Below are 23,339 nucleotides of genomic sequence, written 5' to 3' on the forward strand. Positions count from 1 at the left end.
GATGTCTTTCCAGCTGAGTTGAAACAGTCATACAGGTGAAAGGTGTATACACCCCAATTGTATGTCTATTAAAATATGTCCGAGTACTTTTGATCAGATAGTGTAAAAGTAAAAAAACAGTGTCAACAACATAATTTTTGTAAATGGTGGTTAGTCATGCATGGGTGGATGAATGCAGTACCAATTGCAGACAATCATCCTAGGAGCACAGAAAATAAAACGGCCAAGAATCGTGAACAACCATTAGCGTAAAATATAACTAACCTATAAAGGGCGTAGACCTAGTTCCAGGCAGTTGACCCACATGGCTAGTATTACGGCTGTAACAAGATATCTCGAAAATTTTCAATATATTTTTTTTTGTTTTTCAGTTATATTTATTCGTTCCAAATGGAATTTCATTCTGTGGCATACATATCACTTTTATGTTACTGGAATCTAGAAACGCATTTCTCACTTGAAATTTTCTGCATCATGATGTTTGCACAGCAGGTGGGGGATAATGGCCCTTGGCCGAAACCGGTGGCACATTCAAGAACGATTTAGACAGCAGCCTACGGTATTATATAATCCCATTTCTAATGTTTGTCAAATTTTTAGAATACTATGGAAAGAAAGCTATAGCTGGGGAAGTATCAGACGGCATAAGGACGAAAGAAGTTAACATATTTAGCGTTTTAGAATCGCATCTTAATGAAGGCCTCAGACATCTAGAAAAACATACAATTTCGTTTCCACTCAGCTGTTTTCACGCCGGATTATTATGGTACGTAGAAAATACAGCATAAAAACGTCATCTGCAGGATTTGGCTATAACTGTCGCTAACTAGTAGTCTTTCAATGAATCGGGGACTGTAATTTGTAAATAACGTCAGCTAACATTCATGATCCCTTCGTATTAGTTTGCGAAATCATTCCTAGTACTTTCCAGAGTTAGAAAGTGATTACTGTTTTTTACTGGGCCTCTCAGCAAGAACATTTAATTGCCCTCTTCATGAGTTACTTAAGAAAATAGAACGTTACAATGCAACGCAAAGTTTATATGCCAAAATTCCATGTGATCTCGTTATTAATGAAACGGATAAATAAATTAAAGTAAACTATCCAGAAATAAAAAATTAATCAAAACTAATCTTTCAAGGAAATGCAATATCAAATCCGGCATCATTCTTACTTCCAGAATTTAGCTTATCTACATAGACCTTTTTGAATAATAAATGTTGAAATTTCTGTGGGCTCTTGAGCTGCAATATTTTTCGTGAAGGGTGGAACAACTCTGACAATTACATCTATTACTGAGCTGTGAAAAGTGTTCCTAATAAGAGGATAATAATTGGTGATCTGAGGTTCGCTTATTCTTGCTCTTTGGAAGATGGTAAATTAAAAGTAGGTGTCATGTTATACACCAGCATTTCACCGCTATAAACATTTCTCACCTCTGCGACGAATGTATCGCTGTACTCGTACAGTTTTCAACTGTGCGCTGCTTTAGTGTGTCAGAATGTGGGAAGAATAGACAAATAAGACTTTTAGAATAATTCCCTTTGTGAGAATCAGTATTATCGAACAATTTCTGAATCCCAATAGACTTTAGAGAGACATTAACTACGCGTTACGTACGCTATCCTATCGCTTCAGTAACCCTGGAGGTTCCTCCGAAATCCAGTAAAGTAGAACATAAATAAATAAAATGGCTCTGAGCACGATGGGACTTAACATCTGAGGTCATCAGTCCCCTAGAACTTAGAACTACTTAAACCTAACTAACCTAAGGAAATCAGACACATCCACGCCTGAGGCAGGATTCGAACCTGCGACCGTGGTGGTCGCGCGGTTCCAGACTGAAGCGCCTAGAACTGCTCGGTCACACTGTCCGGCTCATAACTATACCATTTTGATGTTGTCGTTATGAAAATTGTGAGAAGCAATGCCGAAAATAACTAAAAATTTGAGGGTCAAACACTCCATCTGTGAAATTATTTACCAGAAATGAAAGTTAATCGTTCCGGATAGGTGATACAAAGTAGACAATCCACCGACAGTGCTTAATCACGGAAGATTCCTTGTTAGACTAGACAAAACTTTGAGCAGGAAACGAACAGCAGCGTAAACTAATATATAATAATTAAATATGTAACAGTCTGAGTACTATATGCTGTATTCCCGAGTGGAAACCAGCATTCTATTCTCGTTCTGTGGAGGGAGCGATGCTCTGCCGATCAGAGATGGCTTTTCGATGAAAGGGTAAACACAAATTTGTACAGTGTTTTGAATGCAATATACTCAGAATATTCTATTTACAAGCGGGTGTCCACTAAGAAAATGTTTCACCCTCGCCTCATCGTCCTCCGGGCCAGCAATTCAATTCCGGAGTCATAATAAAAAGTAATTTATCTATTGTTATTGTTATTATATTAGAGACATGATCATTACTATACATTGAGCATAATCAGACTAGTTTTACCAGTGTCACTTGTGACTGTTGCTGTTGCTTAATGGTCAGTTAGTCAGTTCAGTATAGAACGGAGAGTATGTTGCAGCCAAACAAAGGAAGTTACGAAGAACAAATCTGTGATTGGGATGCTAAACAAGATGTACTGCTAAAGTTACTTTTTTGTGAACACTATGTCTAACGTTTATCTATAGATTTCGAACAGCGGACAAAATTAAGCGGAAATTAACTTTTTATGGAAACCTTATGCCAGTGTTTCAGTTTTCTGAAGTTAAAACAATGTGCTGTCTTTGTAGACAGAATTATTCTCATGTCGGCTTTTGAATTACTTAAGTTTTATTAAAGATTATTGCTACGATTCCTGTAGTCACCTTTAAATCATTCTCAATTAAGACATACGTAAATGTTTTTGTTAGTAGATGCAGAGAGGACGATTGATAAGTTACTACGTATGAGCGTAATAGGAAAGTCAGAGGAATTGCAGCTTGCACAGTGTCTTACCCGACAGTCGTTCTTTCTGCGGACTATTTCCGAAGGGAAAAGGAAGGTAAAGATGATATTAGTATCCCATGTAACATGCGCCACACACTGCAAGGTGGGTCGCGGAAAACAAATGTAGGTCTAAACGTAGTACCACTAACTTGATACACCTAATTTCATAATTACCTCATTTCCTGCGGGGTCACACATTTATTCATAAAATTTCTAAAATCTAAGAGTACGCTGAACTGGGGAGTCAAATGAGAATCTGTTACAGAGAAACACAGGCAGAAGCGTGGAATCTACACTCCTGGAAATGGAAAAAAGAACACATTGACACCGGTGTGTCAGACCCACCATATTTGCTCCGGACACTGCGAGAGGGCTGTACAAGCAATGATCACACGCACGGCACAGCGGACACACCAGGAACCGCAGTGTTGGCCGTCGAATGGCGCCAGCTGCGCAGCATTTGTGCACCGCCGCCGTCAGTGTCAGCCAGTTTGCCGTGGCATAAGGAGCTCCATCGCAGTCTTTAACACTGGTAGAATGCCGCGACAGCGTGGACGTGAACCGTATGTGCAGTTGACGGACTTTGAGCGAGGGCGTATAGTGGGCATGCGGGAGACCGGGTGGACGTACCGCCGAATTGCTCAACACGTGGGGCGTGAGGTCTCCACAGTACATCGATGTTGTCGCCAGTGGTCGGCGGAAGGTGCACGTGCCCGTCGACCTGGGACCGGACCGCAGCGACGCACGGATGCACGCCAAGACCGTAGGATCCTACGCAGTGGCGTAGGGGACCGCACCGCCACTTCCCAGCAAATTAGGGACACTGTTGCTCCTGGGGTATCGGCGTGGACCATTCGCAACCGTCTCCATGAAGCTGGGCTACGGTCCCGCACACCGTTAGGCCGTCTTCCGCTCACGCCCCAACATCGTGCAGCCCGCCTCCAGTGGTGTCGCGACAGGCGTGAATGGAGGGACGAATGGAGACGTGTCGTCTTCAGCGATGAGAGTCGCTTCTGCCTTGGTGCCAATGATGGTCGTATGCGTGTTTGGCGCCGTGCAGGTGAGCGCCACAATCAGGACTGCATACGACCGAGGCACACAGGGCCAACACCCGGCATCATGGTGTGGGGAGCGATCTCCTACACTGGCCGTACACCACTGGTGATCGTCGAGGGGACACTGAATAGTGCACGGTACATCCAAACCGTCATCGAACCCGTCATTCTACCATTCCTAGACCGGCAAGGGAACTTGCTGTTCCAACAGGACAATGCACGTCCGCATGTATCCCGTGCCACCCAACGTGCTCTAGAAGGTGTAAGTCAACTACCCTGGCCAGCAAGATCTCCGGATCTGTCCCCCATTGAGCATGTTTGGGACTGGATGAAGCGTCGTCTCACGCGGTCTGCACGTCCAGCACGAACGCTGGTCCAACTGAGGCGCCAGGTGGAAATGGCATGGCAAGCCGTTCCACAGGACTACATCCAGCATCTCTACGATCGTCTCCATGTGAGAATAGCAGCCTGCATTGCTGCGAAAGGTGGATATACACTGTACTAGTGCCGACATTGTGCATGCTCTGTTGCCTGTGTCTATGTGCCTGTGGTTCTGTCAGTGTGATCATGTGATGTATCTGACCCCAGGAATGTGTCAATAAAGTTTCCCCTACCTGGGACAATGAATTCACGGTGTTCTTATTTCAATTTCCAGGAGTGTATATTTCAACACAGAAGTGGCTGCAATAATGGTGTGAATTTTTTCGGTAATTACTGTTTATTTCAAGAAGCAAGCAGTGGGAAATTGTCGTAGAAGTACGAATGCTACCTGAATGCAAAGGGTAATAAATACGGCCGAAGGTGAAAAAGCAAGATCGGAAAACATAAAAGTATAAACTTAAAGTAAGAAGCAAGCCTGGTGTTATTTTTAGGCAGACTTCTTTCCAGCTTTCGTTCACTTCCAGGTGGAAAGTCTTAGAATTCTGCAGGAAATAGTACATTCCATCAAACAGAAAAAGAGAAAACTCGCGCTAATGCGATGCGTGTGAATTTTTGGAACATGAACCTTTTGAAAATGTCATAATTTAAGCGTCATTATTTACAATAGACACAACAGCCACACAGATAGAGTTGGGCAGTGTCGAAACAGCAAACCTGTGTTTGGAAAGCCTGTTTACAAATTCAGGGAGATACGTTGTGAAGTAGGTTATTCATAAATTCTCTGTATGAGACGAATTGATTTCACAATATTTTTAGGAACTGTGAGAGTGTACAACCACTAGTGTACTCTCCATCTGCAGAAATTTTTAGAAATAAATAAATACAATATAAAGACAGAAAGTATCGCCTGACTTCTAAGACCAGAACATCAGCAAGTTAAGCGTGAGGAAGACGGGAAGTACAAGGGGTGAACAAGAGTATGGAAACACCAAAAACGCAACACATTACCACGCCAAATACCGTGTAGGAAACACGTTGGCATTTGAAACGGCTGCCAGGATACTGGATACATACATTTCCTGTATGGTTTCCAAGGGAGTATTATATCTTCCTTCCTGCCAAATAGTGGAAAGTTCAGACAGCGATGATGGAAATGAGTAGCAATCACTCACCCTTCGCTCCAAAGTAGACACTATTGAGATCTGGTGACTTTGGCGACCAGCGTAGATGTGGAAATTCATCCTCGTGTTCACGGAACTATTTCTGGAGGACGCGAGCTGCATGAACAGGGGCTCTATCTTTTTGTAACACAGCCTCACCATTGGGGACCATCTATTATATCACGGGTGGACTTGATCAGCCAAAATGATTACATAATACTTGACAATAATGCGACCTTGCAGAGTGATCATGGGACCCATGGAACATCAAGATATGGCTACCCAAACCATCGCTGCACCCCGCAACGATTTACTCCTGCCACGAAAATTCGGGCAGGAGTTGAAAAAAGTGTGAAACAAGACTACTGCTGCCAAATGATTTTTTTCCATTGCCCCATAGTCCTGGTACAGGCAGGAGTTGGAAAAAGTGTGAAACAAGAGTACTGCTACCAAATGATTTTTTCTTCATTGCCCCATACTCCTGGTTTTATGGTTTCAGCACCACGTTTTCCTGTTGCAGGGATATGAATTACTGATGAGTGGTTTCGGAATTCCACCTCGCCCTGCAATTCCCTGCTTATGGAGCTCGCTTCGTTTTTTTAAAATTTTTTTTTAATTTTATTTTTGACAGGATTCGCGAGTGCGACATTCAGTTCTGCAGTGGCTTCTGTAGCCTGTCCTCCCCTATTTCTCGTCAAAATCCTCTTCAGTGACCGTCACACACTTTCGTCCACGTTGTAACTTAGCGGATGATGTTTTTCTGCTTTCTGTGTATGCAATATAAATCTTCGATGCGGTACTGCGGTACCTTTTGAAACACCAAAACACCACACACTTCGGCTATCTTGGATACGGAAGCACCCACCATACGAGCATCAACCAAAAATTTACCCATTCACTTAGCTCTAGTGTAATGCACTTGCAACGACACACACACACACACACACACACACACACACACACACACACACACACGACTGACACTTGCACCGTGGTGAGGACATTGCATAGGCGCCGTTCGTGGTCAAATCCAACAGCGCTAACCGCAAGCTTGGGTAGCATTTATGTTCAAGCAGATTTTCTCACGGCGTATCCACATTTTTGTCCAACCCCTATATATAAACGCGAAACAGCAGCTGTTACAATTACTTGCAGGAGTAAGGAATTTATGAGTGTGATTGTACGCACACGGTTTTCTGGAATCCTGTTGATGCTCATGTTACACAGAAGGCTGACGAAATGTATTGAATATAGTGAAACCGTGAAATGCACTGTCCGCCACCGTTCTGACCCCCGTGCTTGAGATGTTTGGCTTTCCATCCAGGCATAAAGGGAAGTTCAACTATAGTATTCCCCAACTTTTTTCCTATCTACCCTTTTGACAACCGAAAACTTAAGATTTCTGAAGAATGTACTGTTTCAACTACATTAAGACCCTCACTCCAATAAAATACGGCATAAATTTGCATCCAGTCAAAGTACTTAATATTCGGTCTTGCAAGCCACTTTATAGTTTAGTAGCGACCTGTATGATACGCAACTCAGTCGTATGATATGCGGAAGACATTAAAGGCATCATGATGCATGTTCTGAAAACTTCGTGAAAGAGCCCTGGTGAACGGAGCAGAAGAACCAGTTTAGAGCCCCGACGCAGCCAAAATTTTCATTAGATATTCTTCAGTTCATTATTAATGTAGCTGCAAAAGGGAACATACTATTTGCTACACAAATCTCTCGATTCTTTACTTCAGCAGGGATTACATTGATTTCTGCGCAACACTATGGGTTTTCCATTGTAGGTAACTCCGGCATTTAGCTCAGCAACGTTGTTCCAGAAGGGTCGCTTAGACTAGAGAGGTACAGGTTTTTACAGCCTCGGAGTAGAGGGAACGTTAAATTCTAACCTTACTTAGTTCTGCGATGAATCTGTACTTAAATTTGCTAGATTTGTCATTAAGAGATTTTCAAAAGTAATACACTTCCCCGCTTAGGTTACTAATGTAAGAATAGGGACAGAGACAGCTACGACTTCTCATCTTAGTTTTTTCAGGAACTCAAGAACTGATAACCATTGTGAAACAGTAGTGTACTTTTACACAAGTAGCTTTACATATCTTAAGACATTATTCTACCTATGATTCGTCTGGAAATACAGTTTTAGGAAGACTCCCACAAACCAATTTGAGCAACACAGCAATGAGGGTCATACTTCCCTGTTACTAACGTCAGTCGTGAACACGGATCACGTTCTGTGACTCCTGATGTCGGGCACGAGGAAGTGGGTTGTGTTTTATTATTGCTGTTCGTACTTTGCCGAGGAAACACAGTAACAAAGGAAATAATCAGATGAAAATATTTCCGACAACAGACTGATACAAATTCTACACCTAGTAAGTAACGATACCCGTTGTGTTCTTTTCATAACTGAATCGCTAATTAGTTGAAAAATATCCGGAGTAACAAGCACTTGCAAGTTCTTTATTAGTATTCTTACAGCGGCGCTATTATAAGGCCTAAATGTTCTGTCGTTTTCGACTCATTACAAAGGACGTTCAATAAATTTGTCTCAAAATATTGCAAATTCCATTTACATCGCTCAGTATATTTCATGATGACATCAGAAATCAATGTTCGTGTCAACCAATCATCTACGCAATGAGCGTTGAGGTGGGGCGGGGTTTCAGGAGGGGAGAGCGAGGTGCGCACTGAGAATCACATATTGGGCTCCTGGACAAAGACCTGGTAGATCCGGTTGGCTGTTGCTTTTCTCCGAGCATTTATGAATTGTCAAGTGTCTTCTTTGTTGTGTCGCTGACTGTGTTGAGTGCTTGTACAATGCAGTATTGTGTTCGTGTTTTTACGTATGGAAGGAGAGTATGAAACGCGGTGCTGGTACATAGTGGAACATCCCCAGCGCCTGCCGAGATTAACGTCACCGAGCAGTAGTCGGATCATCATCAGCAGTGCCACGAGTCATCGCTCCATGAGGTACTACACAGAGGGTTGGAATTTAGTGCAGGATATTGGTTTGCAGTCTGGTGAATAGGCTCTCGACTTCACCTACTCGCCTCCCCTTGCTGTAAAAACGTCCGTCAAAATTTCATCCACTCCTAGTACTCGAACCAGTTATCACAATATACACAGTATACATAAATGACCTTGTGGATAACATCGGACGTTCACTGAGGATTTTTGCGGATGATGCTGTGGTATATCGAGAGGTTGTAACATTGGAAAATTTTATTGAAATGCAGGAGGATCTGCAGCGAATTGACGCATGGTGCAAGGAATGGCAATTGAATCTCAATGTAGACAAGTGTAATGTGCTGCCAATACATAGAAAGAAAGATCTCTTATCATTTAGCTACAATATAGCATGTCAGCAACTGCAAGCAGTTAATTCCATAAATTAACTGGGAGTACGCATTAGGAGTGATTTAAAATGGAATGATCATATAAAGTTGACCGTCGGTAAAGCAGATGCCAGGCTGAGATTCATTGAAAGAATCCTAAGGAAATGCAATCCGAAAACAAAGGAAGTAGGTTACAGTACACTCGTTCGCCCACTGCTTGAATACTGCTCACCAGTGTGGGATCCGTACCAGATATGGTTATAGAAGACATAGAGAAGATCCAACGGAGAGCAGAGCGCTTCGTTACAGGATCATTTAGTAATCGCGAAAGCGTTACGGAGATGATAGATAAATTCCAGTGGAAGACTCTGCAGGAGAGAGGCTCAGTTGCTCGGTACGGGCTTTTGTTGAAGTTTCGAGAACATACCTTCACCGAGGAGTCAAGCAGTATATTGCTCCCTCCTACGTGTATCTCGCGAAGAGACCATGAGGATAAAATCAGAGAGATTAGAGCCCACGCAGAGGCATACGGACAATCCTTCTTTCCACGAGCTATACGAGACTGGAATAGAAGGGAGAACCGATAGAGGTACTCAAGTTACCCTCCGCCACACACCGTCAGGTGGCTTGCGGAGTATGGATGTAGATGTAAATGTAGATATCTCCATGTCGAGCGCCACCGAGATAGTTTGTACTAGCGACCTCGGCTATTTAGGTGGGTAAAAGGAAACGTAACTGTTGAAATTCAACGCAATTTTTATAAAATCACCACATTCTCAGTAATGACGACTTTTTCATTAGTAGTAATGACTTTAAACGTTGAGCACCATCTAGCAGAAGTGTCATTGCAGGATTCAGCGATTCTGAAGGCTTTCTGTGCCTTTAAACAGCTCGATACCGCTCGGTGTTGTTTCTGCACAATGAGCTACTAGATAAAAATAAATCAAAGCACATCATAAATATTTGACTAGCAAGGAAGCAACGAGGCTGTACGCATTTCAGTTCTGATAATAATAGATGAAGTCAGTATCGAGCATTTTAAAAAATAGAATATTTACACTGAAAGCTTGTAAAGCGTCCTTCCCAGTCGCCGCAGTTATTTTTGTATCAATGTTTGGATGGGGATGCGGCTGTCACTTGCTAGAAATAACGAAACACGATGTTTTTATTTATGCGATATGCCCTACATTTCCTTTCGTCTGTCGAAACGCTATCTGGTGCAGTAGTTTGCGAAAAGTACAAAGCGGACTGTCGGCTTCTGACTTGTGTCAAAGGCATTCATAATAAGGTGGAAAATTACCTAATAAAATACTGGAGCGAAATTTTGACGCTGCAATACGCACCCACAGATTACAGCTGTCTTTGTTGCGCAGGGTCTCGACTTTTGTTGGAGTTACCATTACCAAATTTGCAATATGATATGATGATTCAATTTTCAAGGTCAGCTGCAAAATAAGCTGCTGGATGCCAGAGTATTGCAAGAAACTCCATGAAAACGGAAACATAACATATTTTATTTGTGTATATATGTTAATCTAGCAGGGGAAGCATTTTCAACTGAAGCTAAAACCACTACGTTTTCCATTACCTTCAGACGTCTACTATATTAAGAACTATGTATTGTGTCTTCCAGAGTTTATTTTTAGAGTTACCACTTCTATCTCCGTAACGTGATATTGAACCAAGCAGCAAGAGAAGGTAACATTTCGCTGAGGGCTTAAGAAGAATCCGGGAGAGAGTATGCCCAGGGCAGTGACTGAGACGAAACTAGTTGTGAAATTTACATGAAGGCCGCTAGAGAGTGCAGGCAGATTTCACGGCCGCTATGATGTGGGGACAGCTTAGAGTTAAGCACCTTTCCAAGTCCTCTCGCGATAAAAGCAGGAAACATAAGCTGAAAATGCTATTATACGTTTAATCTATTAACGTTCTAAAGTACAGACGGGTAAGCGAGAAGGAATTGTTGTTTTACGGGAAGTGATATGACTCAAAGAAGGAAACGCTTTAGGAGTTTACGATACTGTGAAATTTTTACATTAATACCGTCTCATTTGAGTTCTATTTAGCGACTTAGTCAGAATTTTGTACTTTAATTATTTACGGCACTGAACTCGCTGATATTAAATTAAAAGGCCTTGAGTAGTGCTTTTTAGTTTCTACTCGGTTCAAAAATGATTCAAATGGCTCTGAGCACTATGGGACTTAACAGCTGTGGTCATCAGTCCCCCAGAACTTAGAACTACTTAAACCTAACTAACCTAAGGACATCACACACATCCATGCCCGAGGCAGGATTCGAACCTGCGACCGTAGCAGTCGCGCGGTTCCGGACTGCGCGCCTAGAACCGCGAGACCATCGCGGCCGGCTCAAAAATGATTCAAAGGGCTCTAAGCACTATGGGACTTAACAGCTGAGGTCATCAGTCCGCTAAACTTAGAACTATTTAAACCTAACTAACCTAAGGACATCACACACATCCATGCCCGAAGCAGGACTCGAACCTGCAACAGTAGCAGCCGCGTGGTTCCGGACTGAAGTGCCTAGAACCGCTCGGCCACCGCGGCCAGCTTCCCAATCGGAAGCAAGGTGCTATTTTGAGTGTGAGGAAACTTGTTAGTAATTTAATGTTTTATATATCACAGACAACAGAATTTAAATGGTAGAAGACAGGTATTCGGATTCTGGAACTAATGTAGAATAAGCTATCTATGTCCCCGTTAATCTACATTACGGACAGACAATAGCGTCCCAGTACGAATGCAGGTAATATTTTCATAATCAACACTTTTCCTTTTGAATGCCAAGTAATAAAACTTTTAGCTACTTAGATAATTCTCGAAAGTTTGGGGTGATTACCCCGCGATTGGCCCAGAGAAGGATGTTTTTATTGTTTCCTGAAAAAAATCCGTCCGACAGCATATTTTACTGTTTTCGACATTCATGCAGGGATTGCATCAAGTTTTGTTTGTTACGCTACTTATAAACAATGTCTTCAGGAAAATATGATTCAAAAGAAACGTTGCTTGAAGCAGCATTGAGTTTCTCATGCTATTGACGGAAAGCGTCACCTAAACAATGCAGCATAAGGAATGCTGTTCCATTTTAGATCAGACCTGTTTTCAGAAGACGGTGGTCATTTTTGTCTATGCTTCTACCGTAATAAGTCTGATAGCAAGTTTTGGCCTTCTATGAATTCATAGACAGGCTATAACCAACACTGTGATACAGAATGAAAGAAAACTACCTTAACGTAATTAAAGATGTTTACATTTCCTTTCTGCTTTACGGGTAACTACCGCTCTTCTGTCTCAACAAGATGTTGCCACGTACTTAGTTTCTTAATTTTTTTAAGTCCATTATCTTCCTTTTCCTGCTGTTACCAATGTATTACCATGTATTTTCATTATTTTAAAATGTGAGCTGCAGGTTATTTCGCTTTAGACTCTTCCTTTACTGTGACCTCCATATAGTTTGTACAGATGACAAGACTAACAGTCTGAAATAAATATTCTTGTGTAAACATTTTTCCAACTGTGGCTTCTGTGGTTGTTAGTGTGTTGTTTCTGAAACTTTTGCTTATTTTGCTTTTACATTTCTGTAAATTTTCTATTCGGCGACGGTCTGTCACAGTAGTTATGACAAGGGAACCAAGAAACTTATGAAGTATCCAGATCGTCACCGTATATAACCATTTTAGGCTAGATAATTAAGCACCGTGAAATTTTGGTTGTGGCTGCAGACCAGTTTGTAGCTAAACTCGAGGTCTAGATTAGGTTGAAAGGTGATAATCTGGTTGAGTTGAGAAAGGAAAATAAACGTTGTGGAAACAAAATGAACTGTAGCGCAGCCTAATATTTCCTTTCGCCATATTCAAACGCATTTTTCGTCAAAAAAAGTAGAACTGCAACGTAAATTCACAGAACGTATACAGGGTGTTCGGAAATTCCCCTTACGCACTTCTGGGAGTTGTAAAGGGGAGTGAGTACATAATATTTTGAATGGAAACCCATGTCCGGAAATGTCATCCAACGACACTACAGAGCGTCAGACTTACAGGCGCCGGTCACTGTAAATGTATGTCTATACGGGGTGATTCCGTGACGATGTTACGAATTTTCTAGGATGATGGAGAAGGATAAATTTATCAATTTGAGGTAAGAGTACTAGTACCGGAAACGAACGAATCGGAAGTTTTATGCGAAAAGCGTCGCTAAAACTGTAGGGTAGGCGACTTTCAGAGGTGACGGTATGGACCAAAATAAGAAAAAATGTCTAGTAAAGTTGGGCTCTAAAATGCATACCTTACGAGCTACGAGCTCTTGTTCAACTTCACTACTGAGAAACACAGCTCCTCTATTGAACAAGTGCTCATAGCTCTTAGAGCCCAAGTCGACTAGATATTTTTTCTTGTTTTGGTCCATACTACCACCTCTGAACGTTGCCTACCCTACAAACTTACACTGTCAGTGGTATGAGAACGATTCTCACTTATAACTTTCAACTCGTTCATTCCCCGTACAGGTACCCTTACGTCAAAATGAAACATTTATCTTTCTCTGTCATCCTAGAAAGTTCATAGCATCGTCACGGAATCACCCTATATAAACCATACATTTAGAGGCGCCGGCGCCTATATCTTTGACGCTCTGTAGCGTCGTTTGATGACATTTCCGGACATGAACTCCTATTTAAATATTATATACTCACTCCTGTTAACAAGTCTTAGAAGTTTGTAACGCGAATTTCCGAACACCCTGTATAACGGACATGTCTTCGACAAGTTGGGGATTGGGTTGTTGTGGGGGGAGGAGACGAGACAGTGAGGTCATCGGTCTCATCGGATTAGAGAAGGACGGGGAAGGAAGTCGGCCGTGGATTTTCAATGGAACCATCCCGGCATTTGGCTGGAGCGATTCTAGGGAAATCACGGAAAACCTAAATCAGGATGGCAGGACGCGGGATTGAACCATCGTCCTCCCGAATGCGAGTCCAGTGTGCTAATCACTGCGCCACCTCGCTCGGTTCTTTGACAAGTATTTTGAAGCATATTATGTACAAATGTCGTAAATAAACTACGAAAGGAGGGTCCACTATGTAACTTTTACCCCATTTTAGTTTCACAGTGTTTGTTAAGTAAATTGCCTGTCAAGACTGTTCGTTACTTCTTGAAATTTCTGCCAGTTACTTTTAAGTACAGATACAAAGGATAGGTTTTTTCATTGCGTATTCCGCAAGAGAAATGAGGTTCAGCAGACAGTTGGTAAGACAATGCATTCAAGAAGTAGCATCTACTATTTGGAAAAGGACCTCGGCTGAAGTAGCAGCGCAGCGCAGGGGTGATGCGCGCCGCGTGGCAGAGCTGTACTCACCACATGCCGGGCGACCCAGTTCCCTGGCGAAGGCCACGGACCATCTCGGAGCTGTTCTGTCGGCAGGGCCGGGCCAGCTGTTGCTGCGGGAACTTGACTTTCACCGGCCGCGGCTCCCAGTCCTCATTAGAAGCGGGCAGACTTTCGATCCTACCGCGACATCGCGTCACCAGCCGCTCCTTCTGTACACTCTTTCCTTTCACAGACCGGAAGGCTCACAATAATTTACCACGCAAATATCCGGCGAACAATGCCAACTCCAAACGTTCTTGTTTTTTCTTCACCCTCGCAGTTATGTTTATATATTCCCTAACGATACCCGCAATGCTGGCACCAACCCAACACCACACTTACAGTACCGGTTCTAGCCAGAACGTGATTTCCACCGAGACACTGCAATCGATTTGTTGCTTTTCTGTCACGTGAAATGTGAAACGGTCGTCGAGAGACCCGTTTGGAAGCAGAGATGAAGTGCGGTGAGCAGTTATCACTCGGCAGACTGTGTGCTCACTGTTGGCACGGAGTTTGTTTGAGACTAGCGGCGGTTGCCATGTGGTGTCTGGGCCGGCGTCCCTCCTGGACTGCGGCTGCAGCTGGCGGTCGCTTCACGGGCGACGCTACAGCCGCTCTCTCCCCCACTCCAGGTACCGCTTTCCCCGCCTAAGCACCAGAACACACTCTTTATTCGTTCGCCGCTCGCTTCCTACACTGCTTCGGTGCTGCAGGCCACACGAGAATCAAGCCCACACGTGTTGGAGACGGACAAAGTATCGTCGAGCCACGGTCCCCATTATGGCTCTCATCGGTGCTGCTTTTGGTGTCCAGTTACAACTCGATTTTGAGGTCGCTGGAGCCGACATTTCGCGTTAAACCTTCATCAGACAGCTGTGACCCACAGATGAAGAGAGGAAACTTATCATCTTCAGATGCTAAAGCAATGTGTATACGTCCGGGAAAATCCAGGGAAAACCTGGGAATTTTTTTCATCTGCCAGCCCCTGTGGCCGAGCGGCTCTAGGCGCTTCAGTCCGGAATCGCGCTGCTGCTACGGTCGCAGGTTCGAATCCTGCCTCGGGCATAGACGTCTGTGATGTCCTTAGGTTAGTTAGGTTTAAGTAGTTCTAAGGGACTGATGACCTCAGATGTTAAGTCCCATAGTACGTAGAGCCATTTGAACCATTTTTTTTCATCTGGGAAAAATCTGGGAAAACCAGTAAATGTTTCAGAATTCCAGGAATATTTCATTGTTTTAGTTTTCAATTAAATTTTTGCAATTTTGACTAATAAGAACTTGTACTCTAACACAGTTTTTTAATTTAGTCCGCTACTAGAAAACAATACCGCGGCAATAAAACATAAACGAGTGAACAACACCAAAATGAAACTTTTGTTGCAAAGAAAATGCGCCATTTACAACAACAAAACACAGTGCACACATAAGAATCAGCCGCCAGCAAAATGTGTCAAAGGCCTTGGAACGAAGACTATGAAATACTTCGTAACAACAGTCTGCGTTCGAGGAGCGCGACGTCACAGCTGCTTACATTTCTAACATGTCGCGGGAAAATCTTGCGAATGGTGGTTTGACAAGCCTTACTTTCAAAGTAAATTTCCTTTTACGGAAGATGAATGATAATACGTGTCACAACGTGCGATAAATTTGTTAAATCACTGAGCGTTTGACTCTCATTCAAAACTTAACACTTTGAGGACCAGCTGCTTAGAAAAATTTCAGACCCAGAAGATCAGCAATTTATGGCACAATTTAAAATTTTGAGGTAGATGTATCTCGAAGGGTAAAGGAAGCTAAAAAGTACCAACCTTCAACGTTAGACTTTCATATTGATTTTAGTTCTTTCATAGATTACAAATTATGTAGTAACGATGGCAAAGATGTACTTATCCTTCAAAGTAATGTGTGGGTTGAGTTCCTTAGAAATTTCAAACGTGATTGAGTTTTCTATGGAAAAGTCGAAATGCTCGACGGAACATGCATTCAGTCAGATAACCCACAAAATGTTCGGTCCACAGCAGTGAAATTTATAATCTTGTTTGTCGGAAAAATTCAGCTGGTGCAGTTTAAACTGTGGCCTTAGGATCCTGCCTAACCACACCCTGGGTAAATAAATTGCAAGAAATTTCTTATGACCAGTATTATTTGGAAAGCTTAGCTTTTCTTGTAGCTATACAGTATGCATATTAATTTAAACCATTAACTTTTCCTATCTGTGGATTCGCGCTGCTTAATAGTGATGTTGCTATTGGCTGACTAGATCACGTGTCCTGTGGTCTGAATATCTGCTGTCATTGGATGGCGAAATTATGTGACATGAGCTGTGATTGCAAAAATGGTTCAAATGGCTCTCAGCACTATGGGACTTAACATCAGTCCCCTAGAACTTAGAACTACTTAAACCTAATTAACCTAAGGACATCACACACATCCATGCCCGAGGCAGGATTCGAACCTACGACCGTAGCGGTCACGCGATTCCGGACTGAAGCGCGGTGAATAAAATTTTTACCATTCAAAGGATTGATAAGTTTTACATGTCCGTGGGAAAGTATGTCGTCACTTAACACGGAAAAAATGTATTTTCAGCCGGGTATAAGGTATCTTTAATCGGGAAATCAGGGAAAAATCCAGAAATTTCTTCTTTTCCGCGTGTGCTTCCTATAAAGCAACGCCTTGTTGATGTAGCCATCCTTTTATGACGCTCGCCATCATAACCAGCTGGTTGTAGAGGTCGATCCATATAAACCTGAACTAATTCAACGGCTCATAATTTCCCTTCGAAAGCTGGTAGAGACGGGAAAGTTGTTCTGATGATCTTAGTAGCTCTGCCTGTTGTTGGCAAGTTGATTGTTATTTCTGGGCATGAAGTCCTTTGTCCGGTGTAATACCGCGCTTGCTCGGCTCGTGTTAGTTCGTTCGTAGCTTCGTCGATCGCGGTTTGTGAAGCCTGTGTATTTCGGGCAGCGTGTCAATAACGAGCAAATCAATGATACGTCCGTGGTCTTTAGCTGGCAGAAACATGCAGCACACACTACGAGAGCGGGTTTTTATTGTGGAAACATGTTTGAAGAGAGACTCATTGGTTATAACACACGGGTATTCCGGAGAGAACTCACTGTGCGCGATGTTCCAACACGGGAAACAGTTTTATAATTGTAAGAAAGTCACAGTGGTAAACATAGACCGTTACTGAGCGCAGAGTTTACTGACTATGTTCGAAGACGCTTGGAAAATTCTCCAAGGAAATTGTTGCGTCGATTGAGCCAGATGACAGGCTTTTCATATGGCGCATGTCAGAGAGGTGAGAAGAAATCGACATTGCGGTCATACAGAGTGCATGTGACTGCAAGAAACGGATCATGAGAAAAGAATGCGTTACTGTCGATAGTTTAAGGGGTTTCTAGTTCAACGTCCAGACATTCTGCACATAGCTTGGTTCACAGATGAGGCATGATTCTATCTGTCAGGTTACATCAACACGCAAAACAGTAAACAATGGGCTGGTGTAAACCCTCATATCATCCACGAAATACAGCTGCATGCTGAAAAGGTTGGAGTGCGGTGCAGGGTGTCAGCTTTCAAGACTGTTATCTTCAGTTCATTTGTGGAGCAGCTGGATGGCGTCGAACTGAGAGAGGGTTATTTGCAACAAGATGGAGCAACGTGTCACATGTCTAACGCTTCCATGCAACTTGTAGCCAGTTTCGTGATGACTGGGTGTTGTGTGACGTCCTTAGGTTAGTTAGGTTTAAGTAGTTCTAAGTTCTAGGGGACTGATGACCATAGATGTTAAGTCCCATAGTGCTCAGAGCCATTTGAACCATTTGTAGCCAGTTTCTTTCGTGACCGTATAATTTCAAATAATTTATGCGTTCTCTGATCACCTGACGTAGCCCTCCCCCCTCCCCCGCCCCTCCCCCCGCATTTTATACTTGTGGAGTTATCTTAAAAGCCGTGTGTACAAGAATAGACCACGGACAACTGCAGAACTCCGTGAGGCAATTACATACGAAATAAGCAACACTGGCGAGGATACACTTCACAGAACGTCACGGAATATGGTGAAACGAGTACAGTTGTGCATCGAAGCTGGTGGAGGGCACTTTCGACATTTACTGTGAGGTTTTTATATGTATGTATGAAATCTTCCTATGGTGTACTATAATTTTCCAAAATTGCAAATGTGTCCCGCTATTAGTTCAAATGTTGTGGTTTATTAAAGTAATTCAGGTTCATATGAATCATATGAAAACTGTAGTTGTAGTTCATGCCACTGACAGCACTTTGTAATACGTATGTTCTGTGACTGCCTCTTAACTTTTTCCCAGAATTTTTCCTTCCAACAAGGGGACCGCGACTAGCCATCATAACCGATTTCGTGCAGTTTGGTCGTATATGCTGCGCTTTATCAGAAATGAAAGTAGCAGAATTGGGATCTCCAGATGGGCAAGCGTTTAGAAAAAAAAAAAAAAAAAATCATTTTTGGCACGGGTCTGACGATTGGTGAGCCAGGTGTGTTAGCGTAGTTTCCAGGCAGAGGCTGGCGCACCGGGGAACTTAGTACAGAACGGTAATACGAGGGTCGCGTGATCCTTGTCGGATTTCTTTTATTTTCGGTTTTTACGAGCTTACGCCACAAATAAGGAAAAATAATCCTCAGTATATTGTGGTTATTAATATTTTCATAAAAGAAATGGCAAAGGAGTATTTGGGATTGCAAATACGGCTCCAGGAAGGAATTGTAAGGCGCACACGAGAACTCCGTACACAAAACATACTTTTATTATCTTGCAGTTGATAGTTAGCACATGCTGGCGTGATATTCACCGTAAAAACGGGGCAAGCAGTAATTTTGTCGGTATCTTCACCGTCAACCTACTGTTCGCGTGCAGCTGACGAAGATAGTTCAAAGGTCTAAATTAAACAAACGGAATACGAAGTCCTGTGTGTTTTAATTAGAGTATCTTATTGGGAAGCTATTTGCAGAATCTTCGTGAGCGCTGTAAGTACAACCTTTTCCAGGAAATTTACTTTCAATCCCAAATTTCGCTTTGTTTTTTCCATGCCTTCTATGAAAATATTAATAAATTCAATATTTTGAGCATTATTTAAATATAAGTGCGGAGTAAATAACATAAAAACCGAAAATTAAAAAATTAAAAAAATTCCACCGACGGTCTCGACCACACGATCTTTGGATTATCGATCTGTGATCTTCCCCCAGCAGTACCTATTGTCTGGATATTGAGGTAACATAAAAGGCTCATGTCGTGCTCGACCGGTTCCAAAAATGATATTTTTCCGAAACGCTTGGCCGTCTGGAACTCCCACTTACGTGACTTTCAGTTGTGGCCAAGCCCTGTATATATTATAAATTGGACGAAATCAGTGATGACGAGTAGGCATGGTCACCTTGTACGATGTTTCTTATGAAGTTGTTACATCGAATTAGTATTTTTCTTTTCCTGTTCCCACGAAGTCCCCCTCTATAACCAAAGCATGAAATACTCCAAATAAACGTCTAGAAAAATTTCTTTCTTGTTTCTATGTTAAGGTGGTTGTTTGTCGACAAGTTACTCTTACTTCAAGTCAAAATAGTCCAATGCTCAGGGAGTGAGCGTATAGGAGCAGGTGCAAAGTACCTGGGCCACCGTTCTAGCAAGAATTCTAGTGGAGGTTGTTTGCTGTTGTATTCCTCCTACCTGTGGTGAAGTGTCGGTGTGCATCTGTGCCGTGTGGAAGACTGTGGTAAGCGCTTGTATAGTGTAGTGTTGGTTTTGTGTTGTTACGGATGAAGGGAAGGGAAATGGTGAAATCTGGTGCCAGCACTCCTCTCGAATGGCACCAAGGGGCTGCCGATCTTAGCGTATCCATTCGACTAACGAATCACTATCAACAGTGTCACATGTCCTTACTTCTTGAAACACTTTGGAGAGGCTTGGAATTTAATCCAGGGCACTGGCGTAAAGACTGGTGATCAGGAACAATACGTTGGCACCTCTTCTTCCCTTGCCGGCCAAATATTAGAAGTAAAAATGTTTCACCTATAAGATTCTAAAGGGGATTCCCCCGAATCGAAAGCCACTGCACAGGCGTGTGATAGCAACTTCGTTTTCGGAGGCAAGTTCGAAGGCTTGTTCAGTAATTGCAAATCTTCTTTTGATATCCATTATATTTCTCTTATGGTACTTCTAAAAGTACTTAAATCCGTTGACTTGCATTAGTAATTTACTCCCTATCTCATTGTTTGCCCTTACTTGTCTGTTCGACATCTATCCATTATTTTAGTCTTGTTTGTGTTGAGTTCCGGTTCGTGGTTGTCAGAGGCGTCACAATTTCTTTTTTGACATGTAGTTCATGTCCTTTTCAGAACCCACTAAGACGGTAATATCATTTTTAAGCAATAAAAAATTTTCCCACTGTAGGACCTGATAACTTTTTTTGTCATTTCCAATGCGACAATCTCCTCTCAGCGTAATTACTGCAGCCTATATCCACTTGAACGTGCTCACCGTAATCAAGCACTGGTCTTCTTCTACAGTTTACAGCCAGCATTAAATTAACCGTTTCTTGATTCCTCAGGATGTATCCTATCAACATATCCCTTCATTTAATCAAGTGGTTGTGTCATAAATTCGATTTCTTCTTCATCCGATACAATACCTCTTCATTAGTTATCCGATCTATCCATCTATTATTTAGAATTCTTCTTCAGTAGCACCACATTTCAGAAGCCCCTACTTCTTGTGCACTGTACTGTTTATAGTCCACGTTCCGCTACCACCAAAGGTTACACTCGAGGCAAATACTTTCAAAAAAGACATACTTATTCCTAAATTTGTATTACATGTTTAAATATTTCTCTCTCGCAGAAAATATTTTTCTGTTATCGCCAGTCTGCAATGTATAACCTTGTGGTTTTCCATTGTCTGCTATTTTCTGCCCAGGCATCAAAATCCATCTATGAGGAGCGTTCAATAAGTAAAGCAACACAATTTTTTTTCTGAAAACAGGTAGGTTTTATTCAGGATTACAATACATCATATTATTACCTACTCTTTTGGCTGCAAAACCCTATTTTTCAGCATAATCTGTGTTCCACGCGACGGCCCTACGACACCTTACCGGGAGGGCTTGTATGCCAGCATGCTACCTACCACTGTACTGGTCAACGTCAGAGTCAACGTCTTGCTGTATCAATAACTTCCCCAGACTCCAATTACTTCTTCCCGTAGTCTGCATTCTTCATTGGGGCAAACAGATGGGAGTCAAAAGGTGCGAGATACGGGTTGCAGTGTGGATGAAGAAGAACAGTCCAATCAAGTTTTTAGAGCTCCTCTCGGATGCACAGACTAATGTGACGTCCAGTTGAGCAGCGAGGTGTTTGTGATACGTCGATCACTGGAGTGAGAGTCTCCACACATTCCAACACTGCAGGAATCACAGCTGTGTGTGGCCAACCGACACGCGGGAGATCGGACAGTTTTGTGCGGCCTTGTTGCGATGCCTCGCCCAACTACTCACCGAGTTTTTGCTCACTGCCAGGTCTCTGTAGACATTCTGCAAGCGCCTATGAATACCTGCGATGCTCTGGCTTTGCGCCAACAGAAACTCAGTGACAGCTCTCTGCTTGGAACGCACCTCAAGACATCGTTTTGAAAGCTACGTATAGCACCACCGACAACCAGAATTTCATAAAACCAGAGGGACTGCAGCGGGAATATCCATCGATGTCCCACAAGTTCCGCATTTATTCAACCGAAATTGACCGAGAAAAAAAAAAGCGTGATGTGTTACTGATTGCCCTTCGTTCTACTTTTAATGTGTCATTTCCTAATCTAATCGTCTTTGCTTTTTCTAATTTAATTCGAATAGAAACAGTTACCTTTGTTTTACTTTTGTTGATGTTCATCTTATAACTTCTTTTGAAAACACTATTCATTCCGTTACATTCAGCTGATGAATCAGTCATTTGTCGTCTCTTACAAAATTACGTCATCGGCGAACTTTTAATTATGTCATGACTCTGAAACGATTGCGTAACACTAGTTCCGAGCACCAAACTATTACATGTGTCAAAAGTAAAGCAGCTCCATCGAACTGTTGGCTCAGAGATCCAGAGAAATTATTCGGAATGAACACATATAGACAGATGAAGCGAAATTTATATCTGGAGATGAAGGCTACAGTGTGCCATTTGTACGTATAAGGTTAGAAAAATTTTTGTTAACCGTGTACGCCAAAGAAACAGAAAAGTGAACACTAAATATAGTTCTGTATATTTTATATTATTTCCTTTCTGGAAAAAATTTAGAAGAATAAGGGAATAAGGTTAAGTAAGAATTCAGCAGCTAAAGAAGGAACACTATTTGCTTGTTCACATCACACGAACTATACTCCGCTCGAATAGGACCAGGGAGGCGACAGAGCTTGGCGTGTCCCATTAAAAGTTCTATATGCTCTCAATCCATGAACAATCTGAAATGTCCTCCAATATACTCACTCAAAATCTGGTGACCGCGAGCTGTACGTCAGCACTTCTCTTCGAATGACCATATCTCGTTGATGAAAAGGCTACCTACGATTTAGACACAGTTGCACTGGCACACGTTAACAACCTCGATCATAGAGGCGGGGAAAACAGATTTAAATCATTGTCAACAATGAATGAACGACTCCACACTTAACATGCTTTCGTAGACTAATATGGAAACAAATTTAAGGTGTAACGTTCAGCAAACAGCTAAGTCATTAGCAACAGATGTCTTGGAGAAGGCTGAGGAAGATAATCATCCGTATGCTCTTCATGGGAATCATATCGACATTCGCCATATCGACTTTCCTAAAGGACAGAAAACAGAATTCTGTATGCCGGACAGGAATTTGAAATCCAAAATCCTCGAAAGCGAGTACAGTGCATTAATCAGAGCGCTTGATATTAACATCTACATACTTATCTCACTACTTGGCATGATATGTCAAACACATTGTTCAGTTCTGTCGGAGGAAAGCAACCGCTGAGACCCTACAATGGAACTTTGCCAGAAGAGCAATGTACTGT

General features: G+C 42.4%; 1 protein-coding gene across 1 annotated transcript in view; it reads right to left on the reverse strand.

The window, feature by feature from the left end:
- Positions 1–14,460, reverse strand: part of LOC124555565 (proclotting enzyme) — a 431,375-nt gene extending 416,915 nt beyond the window's left edge. Inside the window, exon 1 of the mRNA XM_047129523.1 lies at positions 14,264–14,460. Within this exon, the coding sequence (XP_046985479.1) occupies positions 14,264–14,307 (44 nt within the window). The 5' untranslated portion in view covers positions 14,308–14,460. The remainder of the gene's footprint in view (positions 1–14,263) is intronic.
- Positions 14,461–23,339: the final 8,879 nt, after the last annotated feature.

This window comes from Schistocerca americana, chromosome X, assembly GCF_021461395.2.
Source record: "Schistocerca americana isolate TAMUIC-IGC-003095 chromosome X, iqSchAmer2.1, whole genome shotgun sequence".
NCBI lineage: Eukaryota > Metazoa > Arthropoda > Insecta > Orthoptera > Acrididae > Schistocerca > Schistocerca americana.